At 31.3% G+C, this 19,500-nt stretch overlaps 1 protein-coding gene across 1 annotated transcript; it reads right to left on the bottom strand.

Moving 5' to 3' along the window:
* Positions 1-1,716: 1,716 nt before the first annotated feature.
* On the bottom strand, positions 1,717-5,370 carry LOC134701266 (uncharacterized). Its single transcript, XM_063562392.1, has 2 exons — positions 5,320-5,370; positions 1,717-3,527 (listed from the first exon to the last, which is right to left on the bottom strand). The coding sequence occupies exon 2, from the start codon at positions 3,463-3,465 to the stop codon at positions 1,717-1,719; it is 1,749 nt and encodes a 582-aa protein (XP_063418462.1). The 5' UTR covers positions 3,466-3,527; positions 5,320-5,370.
* Between the last annotated feature and the right edge of the window lie 14,130 nt (positions 5,371-19,500).

Raw genomic sequence — 19,500 nt, 5'->3', positions numbered from 1 at the left:
TTTGAATATATCCTATTTTGAGCATCATGATAGCGTAGTGCGATCGTGTAAACACTTCAAATTGAAAAATGTATATGCTTTTTTTTAAACTATACTTCGTGTTTAGACTAGTTTTTATCCTTACTGAGTAATATTTCGAATTTGTTGCATATTCTTACTAGAAAACTGATATTATGAATATAAATTGACTAAATCGAGAACAGTTTCTTTAACAGTCAAAGAACTTCTTATATGCTACTCATGCTGTTTTTGGCTCCGAATTCCAAAAACACTTTAATCATCGGAAGTGCTAGGAACTTCATTTAATAGTTACCATAATCTTATTTTTCATACTTCCTCCAATTAGGTCCATATGTCTCATCGGCCTAATCAAAACATTCAACATCTGTTTTTGGGGTCATTTCGAGTTTTCACTCAAATCACAAATTTACGGGGTATTCAGTGGTCACTTACATCTTAACTTTAGCATAAGTCTTGCCAATATTTTCTGGATAGAAAGCTCAGACTAAGGCTTATGCTAATTGTTTCACAGATCAGTTCTCTCTGGCTTTCTACAGATCAGATGCTTATCAATCACATGCGTTGGAACCAGGAGGGCGGATAGTACATACTATAGTGTTTCTGTAGTAGCTCGAAACTAGATAAGACTTTAAAGTTATTTTTGCAAGCAAACCGCAGTTTGCCTACAACTACACTATGTGTATTTTCTTTTTAAATCGAATAAAGTGACCATGCACGCCAAATTGCTGAGACAGCCGTACGCCAAAAAGTATTACATATTATTATTTAATTGTATTAGTTAATATGTTTTCGTAGCTTATCAATAAAATTATATTCCTAGCTTGTCTTGTGTATAAACGTACAAATATATGTATACAGAGTCTTCCGAATAAGATTATTTGTTATCAGAATTCGGATTGATGTTAGAATATGTGTAACTTTGGTGTCACTCTTATTTAATGACTGATGTAAAACATTGCAAGTCTAGAAATAGTAGCATTAGGGGAACAATATTTTGTAATATAATTACAATAACGTACAAATATATGTATACGGACGACAAGATTGTTTGCTATCAAAATTCGGATTTATGTTGGAATACGTGGATGTAAGGTGTCACTTTTATATAAAGTTAATAGTTGAAATCTATTGTACATTTTGTAAATATATAATTCAGATTCATGTTTACTAATGGTGTCACGAAGTATAAGTTCCATCATGGTATTAGTTCCCAATAGAAAAAAGTATACTGGAATAACATGTCCACTGGAATTAATATTTCAGTATATTTTCCTAACGGAATAAATTGTATTGAATATTGGTTCCAACAGACACAAATGTTATAACATATGTTTCTTCGGGAACATCTGTTGACTAAAACAAATATACGTTTTCAGTGCAACTGGATGATTTGGGTTCTGTTATAAATGTATGAAAGCATTGTAAAACATCTTTGTTTAGGCTAACCCAATACAACCCAGACAATTAATAGCTGATGTTTCCGAAAACAATTATATTATTTGGCTTACAATAGAGAAAAGTTTTTAATACTAATACACAACTTGATTTAAGTCATTGTTGATAAAATTAATGAAAGAAAAGTTTACTGTTCCAATTGATGACAGTTATTTCCAGGTACATCCACTTCAGTTTAACCTGTTGGTTTATTTACTTGCTATAAAGCATTAGACATTACCTTTATATGAATGGTAGTTTTCAATCGGCAAAATGTTTACTGCATTGAACGTCAAACAGAAATGCAACTTCATTATAGTTAGCAACAAGAAGTACGTTTTTGGTTTTATGGAAAAATACGGCATGAGGTTTTGAAAGTCCGTCACTAGCTCTAATTAGTTCTTTGGCCTGTTTTCCATCTGGTGATATGACTACGATATTGTTTGAATCAGAACCAGCAACATAAATGTTGGAATGGGAATCTAAGGTGATGCCGTATGGTTTTCTGAGTAATGAATCGGAATATGACCATTTTACTTGTCCATTGTATTCATAACAAACGACAGAATTAGTATGACAGTTTGAATGAAAAATGGAATTGTCATTTGAGGTAACGTAGTTATAGCTAAATGATCCGGTTGCAATAGGTAGTAACTGCACTCTAGTAAACCTTTTCGGAATTTTAAATATTTGTACGCCTTTGTCATAGGTGCAGCACATTAGTGATCCATTGTGATAGCTTAAGCCGAAACAGAAGTCCTTTAAATCAAAAACTTGATGTACTGCCGCATTATTGATATCAATGAAATAAATTTTGTGTGGGTCACTTCCACCAGTTGAAACAGCTATCGTGTTTGAATCAACCACTGCAAGGCCATATCCAATGTTGGACGGCGCAATGTTTATATGCAACTCGGAATAAAATTCACCATTAGGTAAATATTTCATCAGACTATTTTCGTGTGCAATAAGGAATAACATGTTTCCAGATTCTGACACGACGCATCCAGAAAGCCCATCACGACCAACGTTAATCTTATGCACAATTTTGACATTTATATTTTCAACCGATTTTGCTCCCGATATTGGTTGATAAATTTGTGCTGATTTATCACCTTTCCATGAAAAAGAAACGTGCTTTTCACTATTGTCCACCCTCATATTCCCAAATGCATTTATATCTTTTATAAACTGATCTAGCTTTTCATTGAATGTACATTCGATTATCACATCGTTAAAACTACCATCGTCATACAATTTTTTAACATTGAATTCATTGGTTGAGACATTTTCCTCCAATAACTTTGATCCTATAAAGATTTGCAAATTTGTTGCATAGGATTTTACAGATTCGATGTCTTTTTTAATTTCGTCTACTTTCTGTTTTTCCTCATTTAATTTTGCAATGACGTCCTCTATTTTTTGACTGTATTCTTTTTCAAGTGAAGATGCCTTTTCTAGCAAGGCCTCTTCAAAATTGTCTAACAGTGTATTAATTTCTTGACGCTTTTCCTTAATTAGTTTTGCAATCACCCGCTGCTGTTCGCGTAAATCAGTCAAATTTCGATTTCTGTCTTTTATAGCAGAAGAAATGTTACTTTCCAGATTTTTCAGAACTTTTTCAATGTTATCCAAAGCTACTAATGGTAGTCCTTTTGAAGGCGTAAGAAAATCTTCTATGAAAATAATTTCCTTGCATTCTTTGTGAGCTGATATCGAACATATTTTGCAACAAAGAGAGTCATGAGATTTACAAAAGAATTCAAGGACGAAGTCATGTTCCTCACAGTTATGTTTTATTCTCTTGATGAAGTATGGTAATCTGTTATATTTGTTTACCGTGATTGTCTTATGCGATTTTGACGATCTCGATATTTTGTGATGGTCTCTACATTCCCGACATAGAACCTCTTCACACTGTGGACAGTATTCTTCCGCTGTTTTATTGAGGTCTCTATTTAGGCAAACGTCACAGAATTGTGGACTTTCGTTGACGGACATATCTATCATAGCTAGAATGCTTGTATGGTTTTAAAAAATACTTGTTATCGTCAGCAATCCTCTTGTTCAACCTTAAGAAGAAAAATGAATATATTCAAATATTAATTTAAGAGCACTTATTTATGTTTTAGTTCCTTGAATGAAATTGAAAAGGCTGATCTCTAATATTTTTTTTTATATGAGTCTACTATGAGTCCAAAAATCTTCGACTAGTACAAAAATCGCACAAATTTCGGATTCCTATTTACATGGCAACGTTTGAGATGCACCACTTTGGGTTGATGCAATTTCCGCAACTTTTTTTGTGGTTACATATGCATGATATTAAAATAGATAAATTAAAGAATGTCTGCATTTGAACACATTCGTAAACTTGTAAATAGGGAATAACAAATGCCTCTTGACAATTGAGAAGGTTTGCTCTCACATAAAAAATCCAGTGAAATCATTCAGTTTAATTGCCCATGCCAACTTATATTGGATGTGAAAACCGTTTTGCATAATTTATGTATTTTTCAATAAAACGCATGGAGGTGTTTTCATGACGTCATCACGACATATATACTAGATTACCTAATTTATATTTTTTACATGAATACAAATTTGGCACCTAAATCATTGTTTTTATTATGATTTTGAATATAAGCGAAAATCATATCTGTTTTTTTTTGGTATGAGTTTTTCTATACTTTTACACCAAACGGTCATTATATGTTCAATATTTATCCACCTATACATTTTGTACAGTATTAAATGTTGTGTTTCTTTGAGAGAGCATTTTCAGTTCCTATTTTATTTTATAATATTCTTTCATTTCTCACTGTAAAATGCATATTGTTTTATAAACAGAATATAAACTCGGCTGTTTCGTCAACATGTTGAAGCAGATACTGCAAGAAGAGGAATGTAATACAAATACAATTATGATTTAATCTGCATATAACATGTTCTAGTATTACTTATTGGACGTATTCTTGTTCCTATCTATATAGTATTTAATTAGAAAAAATCAAATGTTTCATGCTGACCCTATGTACATTATTTTGTACTTGTCATAGAACTACATAAACTCACGATTACAAAGTAAAACTTACTTTTCAAACACATTGTTCTTACATATATTAAGAAATCAGGGTACCTTGTTTGTAAAAGCTATATCAATAAGGTAATTGTAATAGCTTTAGACTAATAAATCAATTATCAAAGTGAAAAAAAAAGAATTACATAAATTAATGAACAAGGATAGGGCCAGCTGCGACATACACATTTTGTTGTAAAAGTGCATACCCATATCAAAGATCAAATCATCAAATTTATAAGTCACCGGATAAATTAAATTATATATTTTATCAATTTATACGTATATAGCAACAACACACACATATAGATAAATATAGTAATAATACACACAAGTATAATTCTAACAATGTCATGATAAGCATACTCGTACGTGTGTACTAAATAGGTGTTTTCTTTTTAAATATGCATCATGTGACCTATGATTGTTTGCTTTTGCAAACTCGAGTTTGCAAATTATGAATTGGATAAAGAATTGTCCCATTGGCACTCATATCACATCTTCTCGTATCTTTCAAACTGATGTGTGACCCGTATTTGTTTTCGTAAACAAAATCGATTTATGACTATTTTCTCATTTAAATAAGATAACATTTTGCTTGATCAATCACTTATGCGTCAGTTTTAGTTTGAATGCCTTCAAAATATGTGTATTTGTTTAGTGTGTGCGTAGTTTTCGTTTTGTTTGCTGGTAGGTATGGAAAATTTGACTTGATGCAAACCATTTAAAAACACACAAATATAACATATTTTCAAATAAAGTACCATGATTTTCCCCTTTCTTACCTGATCGTTAAATCCTCGAACTTTAAGCTGTTGTGTAACTGCAGATTAAATCCACACTATTTAAATGACTGATTTTACCTGTGACAAGTGTCACTGGTATAAAAGTGTTAAGCGTAACTTGAATTGATATTATCCCAATATGGCGACGGCAAATATACTAGGTAAAATCTTTATGGTCATTTTTCTCAAATATAGCATGGTTTTGTCCATAGTTACTCAGCTGTAAGGTTTTTCTAAACCATTACATCATATTTGAATCATAACGGTGCACTGTAATTGTCTAAGCGCTTTGAAAATTGCCGTTGAAAAATTCGGGATGATAATCTTAACTCAAAAAAAATAAAATTATAATTATTGTATTTAAAATTGAAAAGATCATCGTAAAAGGATGAGCTTTTTTAATTGATAGTGACACTCAAACGTATATCTGATAGCATATGATAACATATTGGTGATGAATTACTCACGAAAACCTTCCAACGTCTTATGGCATTTCTTTTCGTGCATGTATTATTTATAAACCCATCATAGATCCTAGGATAAAATTTAGAATATATACACCAGACGCAAGTTTCGTTTACAAAGTGTCATCAGTGACACTCAAATCCAAAAATGTTTTAAAGGCCAAATAACGAACGAAGTTGAAGACCAACATTATTAAAAGTTTTGTCAAATACAGCTAAGGTAATATATGCCTGAGGTAGAAAAGCCTTAGTATTTCAAGAAATTCAATAATTGTAAACAGTAAATTTATAAATATAACCATATCAATGAAAATTTATGTCAGCACAAAAAGTGCTGACTACTGGGCTTTTGATACCCTCGAAGAAATAAATTCACCAGCAGTGGCATCGACCCAGTGGTTGTAAACTCATCATAGATACCGGCACTAAATTTAGTATATACGCCAGACGCGCGTTTCGTCTATAAAAGACTCATCAGTGACGCTCGAATCCAAAAACGTTTAAAGGGCCAAATAAAGCAAAAATTGAAGAGCATTGAGAACCAAAATTTCTAAACGTTTTGCCAAATAACAGCTAAGGGAATTTAGTTCTAATAAAAACAGCTACATACTATAATATCATAAAATTGGAAAGGTGAACGAGCTGAGAAAAAGAAAATTTGGAATGGAGAAAATAGAACCTATGTAAAACTCAGAAAACTCCAAGATCTAGGAGTGTCACAAAATAATGAATGAGCAAAGAGGCAATTTTAAGTTATGATATATGGCAATAATTGCAAGACTATACGCGCCATTTAGGTAAGGCTAATAAAATAGTTAACAATAGTAATAATAAACCGGTAACTATCCTAGATCCTTCACCATGCATACTGTTATAAGAAACGCCCTAAACACATGAGAATTGAATCAAAACACATGTATTTAATTTTCAAAATCATATATCATATCAGTGTAAGACAGATAAAATTGAACTCACGGGAAAAAATATGAACGGCTATTTTCAGGGCATACGATACAGTTTTGATCCCGTATTTACATTTTGATAAACATTTCCGTATACACTTTTTACCTAATTCAATCAAATATGTAATAATATATATACCTTCATGTGCTACTTTTTGGGTAGGTCGAAATTTTGTATATTTGCACAAAATTCGGATTTGTGGCCGTATTTTCCCTTTCGAAAAAAGGACATAACGTGTTTGTGTTAAAAGATAAACACAAATTGATTTTTGTTAAATAATTTGTAATATCTGTATTTTATAAGTATCCTAAAAAATTTTGATTCAGAAATAACTCATATCTATTAAATGTTCATGAATGTAGAAAGAACTCATTTTTTGCTGTATATTTATCAAATATAAAAAAAATGCACTATCTACGATTTCATGAAAATTTGCACACATAATCTTCTCGCGTCATCAAACCAAATTGCATTTTAAGATAAATAAGATTGAATGATGAAAATCAGTCGAAAACTGAGTCTTTTCTCGATTAGTCATAGTGTGACGTCGCGAAAACAACAATTTACGTTAGCAACGTAATTACCTCCCCTGTAACTGTATCGTTTTCCCTTAAATTGATGAAAACTTTCGTTCTGTCACGCGGAATTTTAGACTAAACATGATATTGGGTGCAAAACATATTACATATCATAATGGTGAAGATGGACTTTCATTTTGAGCAACGAATTGAGAGGATTGTACTTTTGGTATATGGGTTAATAATCCCCACTTTATAAAAAGTAAACAACCTTAAACGCATATAAAACATTGAAACTTTAAAAAATATATATATATCTTTATACTTTCAACAATAATTGATTCGACAGCTGCTCGTTTTCATATCTTTAACAGGTACATGTATATATTAAAAGGTTATGAATATTGCTATAAGTTATAAATCGAGGTATACAAGTAAATATTTTCCTAGATATTAACCTGTAAGTTTCTTAATTTATTTTTATTTTGCGTTAATGTCATCGTTTTACATGCCATTTGCATTTAAACACACAAAATACCTTTGAAATGCTAAAAGACACATATATTAATTACAGTTACTGTTATCCGATAAAGAAATAACAATTATCAAACAAGAAAAATTCCATAGAGTTACGATTATCATTGGCAATTTTCAAAGCGCTTGGACAATACTAGTGCACGGTTCCGATTCAAATGTGATGTAATGGGATAGAAAATAAAATTGAGAAAAGGAAATGGGGAATGTGTCAAAGCGACAACAACCCGACCAGAGCAGACAACAGTCGTAGCAACCAATGGGGCTTCGATGAAGCGAGAATCTCCCGCACCTGTAGGGGTCCCTCAGTTGAGTGACTATTGACAAAAACATGATACATTTGAGAAAAATGACTGTAAAGATTTAATCTATATCTGACGTTACCATATTAGGATATTCGTTATACCAGTGAGTGTTTAAACGAGTAATTTAAAGTAGGTTTCCGTATTCCAATGATGAACTGTTTGAAAATTACGTCTGATAAACATTTTGTGATCTCTGGAAATTGTAGTTAAAATTGAGACGGCTATTGCACCCAAAAGAACCTAACTATGTATATAGCTTTATTGAATGTCTCTATTGTATAAAGGGACATATCTGAACGTGTTCATATATGTATGCTACACAGGAAAACTCTAGAGAGATTTAGCACATAAATTCTTTCAGTTCGTTTGAACACAGTGAAATTAGAACATAAGATTCATATCATATTTCTATGAAGCATATTTCAATTTTCTTTATAGATAACATTGGAATGTTTTTCGAAATTAAGCTTCAAAATTTCAAAGAGTAAACTTGATATTGACGCATTTGATATGCTTTTGGGGTCCTCTTAGGTCAAATAGTGTCAGTCGCTTTTGTGTATTTATTTATCACATGTGACCTCAAAGCGGTTATTAGATCTCCAACGCGACATATCAGAAAACGTGAGCGATGAGAGATCGGGTTTTAATTAGATTGTACTTAACTGTACTGAAGCTATATTTGTTAATGTCTGTGTCATTTTGGTCTTTTGTGGACAGTTGTCTCATTGCCAATTATACCACATCTTCTTTTTTTATATTAACTATACTCGACTTTAATCTCGACTTTACTTAATAAGTCTGATTCAGTCCTTGATAATGTTGGTATAGTCTGAAACAGTCTTGACAAATGATCAACCTGTCTTGACTAAATCTCTACCTGTCTTGACCTTTGAATTAGTTAAGACGACTTAATCGTCCCATCTAACTCAATCATATATTGATCTTAAAAATATTCCAGGTCATTTTGTAGTTTGATTGATTGCTTTGAACATCAAAATTTTTTCAAAAAGCAAATGACATTCCCATGAAAACCAACAGTGACTGCTGATTGTTTTTTATTTTTTTATTTTTTTCAGACTGACTCGAGAAGTTTGTAATGAAGAATAAAAATATAAAAAGAAACTAGCATTATACTATAACTTCACACGTTCCCGTTAGTTAGATGCTTGCTGCCAACTAAATAGTTCAACGTTTTTGAACTATATTGGACGCATCTGTGTTATTGCACATAACATAAAGGATACAATAAACCCCAAAAATTCTGGCCAATATCATGACTTACATCTCGAAATAGAAATATATGGTGAGAAAAGGTTGAGAAACACATAGACACTTTCTGCAGTTTAATTATGAACATTTCACTTCTATGTAGCAATATATCAATAGCGTCTGGGAAATTGAGTATATATAGTTATCTCAGGTGACATGATATTCAAGACCTGTCATTTTCTATCATAATTTTCCTTGATATGGAATGTTGGTTACAAACAAACTTTTAAATTAAATCATTCATTCGAGCATTGTGTCTAAATTTTACATCATGAAAGGACTGTTCATAAAAACTGGCGTTGTATTCGTCTTTTAAGACACCATTGCATTAATTACACAAATGCAGATGTTAGTAATCTGGTCATTTGTCAAAAAATGTGATTCTAGCAGTAAAAGAAATACTAGTTTTGTAGTTAGAAGTTTTATATAACGTCATACATGAAAGCAGCTTTGTTATATTTTGCAACTAGAAGTACGTGTTTGGTTTTATGAAAGAACAAGGCACAAGGATTTGCAAGTCCGTCACTAGCTCCAATTAGCTCGTTCGCCTGTTTTCCAACTGGAGATATCACGACTACATTGTTCGAGTTAGAACCTGCAACATAAATATTCGAATAAGTATCTAATGTGATACCGTACGGTTTTCTAAGCAATGAAGAATCGACATATTTCCATTGTACCCTCCAATACAACAGAATGATCATGGAAAGTAATGCCCACTGAAATCGTAACATACAACAGAATCTTCCCGCCAATTGGTATGAAAAATGTGATTTGCATTTGAGGCAACGTAGGTATGATCCGTCGCTTTGGAAGAATTTTGGAAGTATCCGGACGTTAGAGTTCGACCTGTCATATATTTTTATGCCATTACTATACGTGCAACAAAAAAATGAATCGTTGCTGTAGGTTATACGGCAACACCAGTCCCAAAGTTGAAAAACTTGACTCGTTTTTGCACTATTCATATCAACCAAGTGAATTTGTTGAGGATTGATTCCACCACTTGATACAGCTACCGTATATGAATCAATCACTGCAAGGTCACACCCAATGAGGCTCGTTGCAGGGCTGATACGTGATTCTGAAATGAATTCACCATTAGGCGCATATTTCCTCATACTATTGCTGTGTCTTTGTAAAGAAAGCATGTTTCAAGCTTCTGATATCGCACATCCAGAAATACCTTTATAGTTGCTATTTATGTTAATCCTACATCCTAACTTGACGTTTATGGTTTAAATAGATTTTAATACTGACTTTGGTTCATAAAATTGTGCTGACTTGTCACCTTTCCATGAAAAAGAAACATGTTTTTGACTTTTATCAATTTTCACATCACTAAATGTCTTTATGTTTTTCATAAACCCTTCTACTTTGTCATTGAAAGTGCATGTCATTGTCACGTTGTTTAAGTTCCCATTGTCATATAATTGTTGGACGTTGTCTTCATTGGTTGAAATTCTTTCTTGGAATGCCTTTGTTTCCATGAAGATTTGCAAATTGGATGCAAACAATTTAACAGATTCAACATCTATTTGAATATCTTCTACTTTTTCTTTTTCGTTCTCCAATTTAGCAATTATTTGTTCTATTTTTCCACAGTTTGTCTTCTCAAGTGTAGATGCATTTTGTTGTAATTGTTCTTCTAAATGGTCTAAAAGTGCATTAATTTTGTTACGCTTGTCTTTGATGTTTTCAGAAATAACCCGCTTCTGTTCACGTAATCCCGTTAAATTTCTGTTTCTGTCCTTTATAGCAGATGAAATGTTACTTTCCAAATTTTTCAGAATTTTTTCAATGTTATCCAAAGCTACTGATGGGTGTCTTTTTGAAGGCGGAAGAAAATCTTGAATAAAAATAATTTCTTTGCACTCTTTGTGAGCTGATATTGAACAGACTTTTCAACAAAGAGAGTCATGGGATTTACAATAGAATTCAAGGATACAGCCGTGCTCTTGACAGTTATGGCTAATTTGCTTGATGAAGGATGGCAATTTGTTATATTTTTGTAAAGAGATGGTCTGATGTGATTTTGATGATTTCGATATCTTATGATGTCCTCTACAGTCTCCACACAGAACTTCGGCACAGTATTAACAGAATTCTTCCGCTAACTTGTTGAGGTCCCTCTGTTGGCAAATGTTGCAAAATGGTGTATTGTCGTTGGTGGCCATTCTTATCAATCGGTTTTCTTCGTTGAAGTCCTATATTGGCACATACAATATCGGAAATATATATTATCTACACGTTGAATCTAGGAAAAAATATAAATATAGAAAAATATACTTATCAAAGAGCAAAACCACTGATTCTGTTGGATGCTATGAGAATCAAAAAACTGATCTTAAAAAAATGTGTAGTGATTAACACTTTCTGCCTGTGAAACCATTTACAAAATTTAAAATTAGTAATACAGTTGGGTCCTTTTTTAAACTTGAGAGAAATTATAAAAATAAGATGCGATATGATTGCAATTGAGACAAATTTAAACAACAGACCACACGACACAGACATTATCCTCTATAGTTCACCGTACGACCTTCACAAATGAGCAAAACCGATACCTCATAGTCAGCTATTAAAGGCCTTGAAATGACGAATGTAAAAGTAAAACAATTCAAATGATAAAATTAACGGCTTTATTTACAGAATGAAAAACGAGTAACGAATATGGTAAACAGCAACAAACAACAACCATCGAAGAACAGGCTTCTGACTTTGGACAAGAATAAACAGAAATAAACAGGATTAAACATTTTAACTAGCGTTCAACCCTCCCCTTACCTCGAACTGCAGTAAAACAATACAACATAGAAAAAACATATACAAAATCAGTTGAAAAAGGCTAAACTAATCAAATAAATACAATTAAAAAATACATGTAAGAAAACCACATACATGTAGGAGACGTGAAAGGCACCTTGTTTGTTCTTACAACTAAAAGACACACACTTAGTTCATTTCTGAAAGTACTCGCATTTACGGACAACTAGTTAGAAGACAATTACAACTATTAAAAATTTATGCATCTTAGACAAAATGATCAATAAGTACAAATCCAACATCCAATGATTTTGTATAAAGACGTTATAAAAGTCAGAGAAAAAAACAACACGTTGTGTAATGTCAAGATACAGGTATCGACAGATTGAAGACCCATAAATAGATATAGGAAGATGTTGTGTGAGTGGCAATAAGACAACTCTTAATCCAAATAACAATTTATCAAAGTAAACCATTATAAACCATGAATGTACATATGTATATGTTAGCGGCAATACGTGAAATTAGGCATTAAGCTTAAATCCTAGGCAATAAGCTAACGCCTAGGCATTAAGTTATTACCTGAAATTTTCAGTCATTAAGCTTATAACCTGAAATCTGGTGATGATTATTCAACCTATTGCCGAACATAGTTTTAGGCAATAAGGGAACTCTGGAATTTATGTATTTTCTGTGATTTATTTTTCATATAAAATAGTTTCTTCCTTATACTCCTAATATTACATGTATTACTTTACATTCATTAGACAGATCTTCAAATTCAATTTACTTTCAATAGTTTAAAAAAGGGACAGAATTAAGAATGTATTCTTCTGACTTTTCAGTCTCGTTGAAACCTCGTAATGGAATTATTTCCAAAAACAATGTTATACTAGTGGAAAGTATCAATTAATTTAAAAAAAATGTTATTATCGAAATTAATTTTGTAAGAAATTGTGTTTTTATAATAAGAAGTTTTTGAGTAAAACATTTTCAAATTTCATTACCAAAGTCAGTATGTTTAGCAAAAATTTTGAGAAAACGGGTAAGGGGTACAAACAATGATTCTAACAGAAACATGAACAAATGTACATCCCATATCACATTTTTTTCTTTTCAAAATTCTTAGATATGTAATAATCAATCATTTAAGAAGCTGAAACTATATGCATTTATAATAAGTACTATAAAAATCACTAATTTAAAACAATTATTGACAGCATAGGAAATTTGACACGAAAAGCCTCAAAATATGATAAAACTTTCTTATATTAAAACCTATAGTTTTCTTAAATTTATTCAGATTGGTCCTCTTTATTTTCATTAATGAAGAAAAAAAATATTCCCTTGAATTTGACAGTTGTAGAAAATTAACCCTGCATTTCAATGCACTTAAATTTTTCTGAGTCGTAAATATGTATGTTGGATGTCTGAAAGCATCATTCTGTTTTTTATTTGATGGTCTAATAAAATATTTTGGAACGTTAAGGTTACATAGTTACCAAAGCAGGTAACCAGTCAATAACAGTGTAAAAATTGGGTTGTTTACTTCCGGTGATGATTATTTTCTTATATGCAATGAAATTTAGTGTGAAATTTTCACTTTATCACTGGAAAGGATTAAACTTTACACATGCAAAGTATTTCTTTGGTTGAAATAAAGGTAAATACTGTACAATTTTTTTTAAAAGTGCCAATTTAACAAAGACTAATAGGGAAAAATCAACAGTTTCAATTCGCATGACGGAAAATGTATGAACAGCAGGAGACGCTCCTCCAGTTCATAATTTTTTTTTTCAATTCTTGTCATTCCTACGTTTTTTTTCCCTTTGATTTGCATAATGGCGAAACACTGTATTCCATTGTTTTCAAATATGATTTTTATGTATAGAACGTTTTCAACACGATTTAGGTAAGTACGGGTGTATGAGACGTCATCTGTCATGGATTTTGTATTGTTATGCTTGTATCCCTTTAAACATTTAAAAAAGAATGCATGTACACACCTTTAAAAAATGTCTTAGTTTAAACATATTTATTTATAGTGGATTGGGAAACAAGTTTTGCAACTTATATTAATTCTTTTCCACTTTGCGGATGCGAGTGCTGCCTTGTAGCGGCATTAGCCTACTCTTTTTCGAAATCTACAAGGGTGTCTTTAATGTGCAAGAGATATGGCTCTCTCTTAACACGGGTCAGCCATTTATCGTCCCCGTCCGACGGACTATCATCATATCCTCAAGACCATACTCGCAAATGGTGTCAAGGGAGAGCCGAAAATTGAGTTCCTGAAATTTTCATCCCAAACGGGAATCGAACCAGGAACCTTTGTGTTAGTAGTCCGATGCACTAACCACTACACCACGGCTCTGTACCACTACACAAAAAATGCCTTGAAACATAAAGTAAAAAATGCCTTTCAACAATAATTACAAAAGGCCTTTAAACATTAAATAAAAAATGCCTTTGAACATTTAATAAAAAATGTCTTTAAACATTTAGAAAAACTTTTTTCAAATAAAGTGCACAATTTTTGGATCCTTAATGATCTTCAAAATTTTACTTGTTTGACTTAATAAATATTTTGATATGAGCGTCACTGATGAGTTTTATGTAGACGAAACGCGCATCTGTCGTACTTAATTATAACCTTGGTACCTTTGATAGCTATTCCTAATATTTGGAATAGTTATTCAACATTTTTAAGTCTTTAATTAAACTATGTGTATCGAAATTGTGGAAACACAAGTTAACATTTCTACGACGACAGCAACGTATTATTATTCGTGTCAGTATTGTTTAAACGTCAAAGTGTATTAGGGACTGTGCAATATTTATCTGAGGGTGGGGCCGGTGTACAGCAAATATTTATTAAAAAAAAACTTTATGCCCCACCAAAATTTATTTAAAAAAAAGTTCCTGCCCCGCTTCAATTAATTACAAAAAAAGTCCTTGCCCCGCTTGAAAAAAATAAAACACACATATGGAAACATGATATTTTTTAACTCAAATGCACAACATTCAATAACACATGTATATCAGAGTTAATATATCAACTCAAATGCATATATTTCAATATTATAAAGATTTTATAACACATTTTAATTGTGTTTTGAAAATAATATTTTATACTGCCACTAGAATGTTTCTATACATTTTTTTTATATTCATTGATATACATGATATACTTTCCTTGGAATTATGAAATTCAACTTTAATAAGGGTTTACCCAACATTTTTACTAATTTTTATAAACTTTTGAAGAAGTATTTATTTTGAGATATTGACAAAACTATATAAATTTAAAAAAATTGTGAAATAGCCAAATCAAGTATAAAATTGAAGAGCTTGAGGACCAAAAATACCAAAAAAGTATCCCAAATGAGGCTGAGGAATTATCTATGCCTGAGGAAGAAAATCCTTAATTTTTCAATGAATTCAAAATTTGCAAACTGTAAATTTATCAATTTAACTATGTCATTCATATATTGTGTCAACACATATGTGCTAACTACCAGGCTTGTGATAACTCATTTTTGATGTATTTTATAAAACAGTTTACTTATTAAAAAAAGTCATGAAATCGTGATGGAACACGAATTTGTCTATATTAGATCTAGTTGTTATCACTGGGGTTATCCCTCTTTCAATGTCACTATCAGAACATGCAGAATGGTTAATAGCATCTTGTTCAGAGTCCGATTCAAAGCAAAAAAGGGAAAATTTTAACAGTACTATGGCATAATTGTTATTTAAATTAACCATTTTTTGCTTTGCTTTGCTAAGAACAACTTGCATGTTTCAAAGCTTATTCCAAACTATCAGTCAAATAGCTGTGTGTTTAATCTTCTAGTGGTATTTACACCACACACTCAAATTTAACTTGTTTTATAGTTTAAGAATTTATTTACAATACAACATACTGTAAGTCTTAATAATGTTTAAGAATTTAATTTTAAACACACTGTAAATTTGTTATGTTTAAGATTTATCATGTTTCTTTACAATACAATTATAAAAGTTGTTTTTATGTTTTACCATTTGTTTTGTTATGTTTAATTTATAGTTTCCAGATATTTTATTTATACAGACAATGCTCAATAATTATGTACATTTATTTGTAAGTAATTTTATATTTTCTTTAAAATTAAAAGTGCCAAACATTTATTTTTCATATTTTAGTTTCAAATTTTTCTTGCTTTGCTTTGCTATTAAAGAACAACTGTACATTTTCTGAAGCTAATTCCAAACTATCAGTCAAATAGCTATGTGTTCAACCCTCTAGTGGTATTTACACAACCCAAATTTAAGTTGTAATTCTTTTAATGTTTAAGAATTTAATTTTGTTATTTTATTAAAGTTTAAGCATTTATTTTCCATATGTTATGTTATGTTTAATTTACAAACCATTGTTAATAGTTTTCCAGATATTTTATTTATACAGATAATAATAATGTACTAAATTAAAAGCAATTTGATATTTTTTTAAAGTGCCAAACATTTATTTTTCTTATTTTACATTGTTTTAGTTTCAACATTCTTTTTTTTCATTTAAATACATTTGAGTTTAATGTTTTAAACAAAAATGTGAGTACAATATACATGTACATGTGTACAAATAGGTTGTATATACATTGTACATGAACATTTTATACATTTATATGTTGGTCAGTATTTCATTTTTTTAAATGATAATTAAAAGCATAAACACACAAAAATATATTGAAGCACTGTATTAGGCTAATTTGTTTTAGATTATATTGTGTGTTTTTTTTTTAAGTTATTTTTTTCTCACAGAAATCACAAATATATGTATTGAAAAGAACATTTAGACCTTTAAACATGTTGCATTCAGATAATATATAAGTATATGAACTAACATTATCTCAAGCCATCGATATGTTAAATGTGCTGTTATTCAATTTGATTTTAATAAATAGTTTTAATCTTTTTTACTCTGATTTAATTATTTTTAATGCACACGCAAAGGGGTTTTAAAAGTGTGCGCCCCGCCAAATGTTTCTTAAAAAAAACTTGTCGCCCCGCTCATTATTTGCATAAAAAAATTATGTGCCCCGTCCATGTTTGCACCGGCCCCACCCTCAGATAAATATTGCACAGTCCCTAATAAATACACTCCCGGGAAAATCGTACACAGGCGCTTCTTGAATGTTGCTACATAGAAATGGAAATTGGAAAGCTGAAAACATCAGTTTTGTTTTCAACATACCCTTGTTGTCAAATTCTAGATATAAATCCAGATATGAGACAGGATTAACTGTATATGTAGTATCCCTTATCTCTAGTTCAAAGTGATGGATTCGTTCAACATAGTCACCAAATTTTGAATAATTTAGTGAGAGAACATCACCTATATAGCGGATCGTAAAATTAGAGGAAATTGCTAATTTCTCTTTTTTTTCTTCCTAAGAAGTTCTTGTATGAAGTAAGCCTCATAACGATAAAGAAAAAAGTCGGTAAGAAGAGGGCACAATTGGTGCCCAATGGAATTCCGACAGTCTGTTGAAAAACACGTCCTCCTCGTAACAAATATGTTGTCATTTAAGAAATCAAGCATCTTGATCACCTCAGTTTCAGAAAATTTATTGTTTTAATTAGAGTGATTCTTTACAAAGTAGGACTCATCCTTCCCTAAGAACAGATACTTGTATCTACGTTTGCCATTCTTTTTTATGAAACAAAGCAATGCCTACTCTTTCAATTTGCCTTTTAGTCTGGAACGGGGAATACTTGTGTAAAGTGTAGAAAAGTCCAATGTTTTAATACTATTGCCAGATGAAAGAGTCATAAATTGTATGTACTCTAAATGATCTTTGTAGTTTTTAAGTACATCTTATTTTATATGCAACATGTCCTCAACGTCGCATTATGTCTGATACACTGATGATAACCAAACGGGCACAGTTAAAACACCTGTGTTCTTCTGTAGTAAAACACGTCATATTTTAAAATGTAGATCGTCTTTATTATCCAGTATTATCTGTTGGTTTGAGCTTTCACGTGTTTCTTATGTCATTCAAATTGGTCAGTGACATTGTAAAAAGTATATTTATCACGTGGTTTTTTTTATATTTAACTTGAAATTCAGACTTATTTTGTACACGTGCTTACAATCATTGCGCGGTTTACGCATCGAAATAAAAGAGATGTGGTATGCACGCAAATGATAAAATTACTATTAGATTTCAAATAAGTAGAAATATATTTCACTGTACGGCGTTCGAGAATGATAAAAGTTCAATATCGTATAGTCGATTACAAAACGCACCAATATGCAAAAATGTAAAACGTTTCAATCATTTAAAGTAACGGCCCTTACCTATAACAGAATAATTTAAAAAAACAACAAACATGACATACATAAACTATAGAAATAACTGAAATACTAGCTCCTGACTTGGATCTGGCACATTTAGAGTATTGCCGGGTTTTAAGTGTCTGTGAGCACTCACACCTCTTCTAACCTAGGACAGTGATGTAACAGCTTTAACAGATTAAGTTGTGAAAATCAGTTGCAATTGGCTCAACCTAAAAGATCATCATGAAGACTTAGTACAAAAACAACTAACATAAGAAGCTATAGACACAAACATACAGTTACGGAAAGTACGTTCATAACCATTTACGACTTATAAATTCAATTTTCTCCAAGACAAAGGTATTAATAAGTAGACATTAGAAGAATTCAGTAAAACTAAGTATTATTCGTCTGAGAATTGCATGACCTTATGTAATGTCAAAATATATGTAAACAGTATAGACAGGATGTATGACCATCCGTTCATATAACTGCACATATATAGCAATGTATATTTAGCTTACTTTTCCTTCTTGTATATTGTTCGTTATAGTGAAAATTATTTACGATGCGTGAAGTTTTCAGTTCTTTCTCTATATGTTTCGTTTGAAAGTTGATGATGTGTAGATAGGGATACTTGATGTTTTGTAATATATCTGTTGAAGGTTTTTAGAAGGAACTACAAACTATGGCCATATTTACATACACCCTAGTCTGGGAACCTGACACAATATTCTTAATACCGTAAGCGGACTTATATTTGAATTGAAGCATAGCAAAATCGAAAATATTAGACACATCAGGATTCCAGGTTACATACACCCATGTCATTATTGTATCGTCGAACATGTGCATCTAGAACGTTATCCATTTTCCCATTTCAAAACATTGATATATTGTGAGGTTCCTTTTCACTTAATCTCATCGCAGATGCGAACAAATTAATTATATATAAAAGAATGTATGATAACCTACAGACAATAGAGAACATTGTAATAATGGACAAGAAAAAGGGGGACACCAAATATCTAAAACATTTTTCC

Source organism: Mytilus trossulus, unplaced genomic scaffold (genome assembly GCF_036588685.1).
Source record: "Mytilus trossulus isolate FHL-02 unplaced genomic scaffold, PNRI_Mtr1.1.1.hap1 h1tg000234l__unscaffolded, whole genome shotgun sequence".
Lineage (NCBI taxonomy): Eukaryota > Metazoa > Mollusca > Bivalvia > Mytilida > Mytilidae > Mytilus > Mytilus trossulus.
Note: the sequence above shows the minus strand (reverse complement) of the source record. Positions and strands in the feature narration are given on the sequence as shown.

Coding starts and splice junctions, on each gene's coding strand:
- LOC134701266 (XM_063562392.1), bottom strand. CDS start 3,465: ATGATAGATATGTCCGTCAACGAAAGTCCACAATTCTGTGACGTTTGC.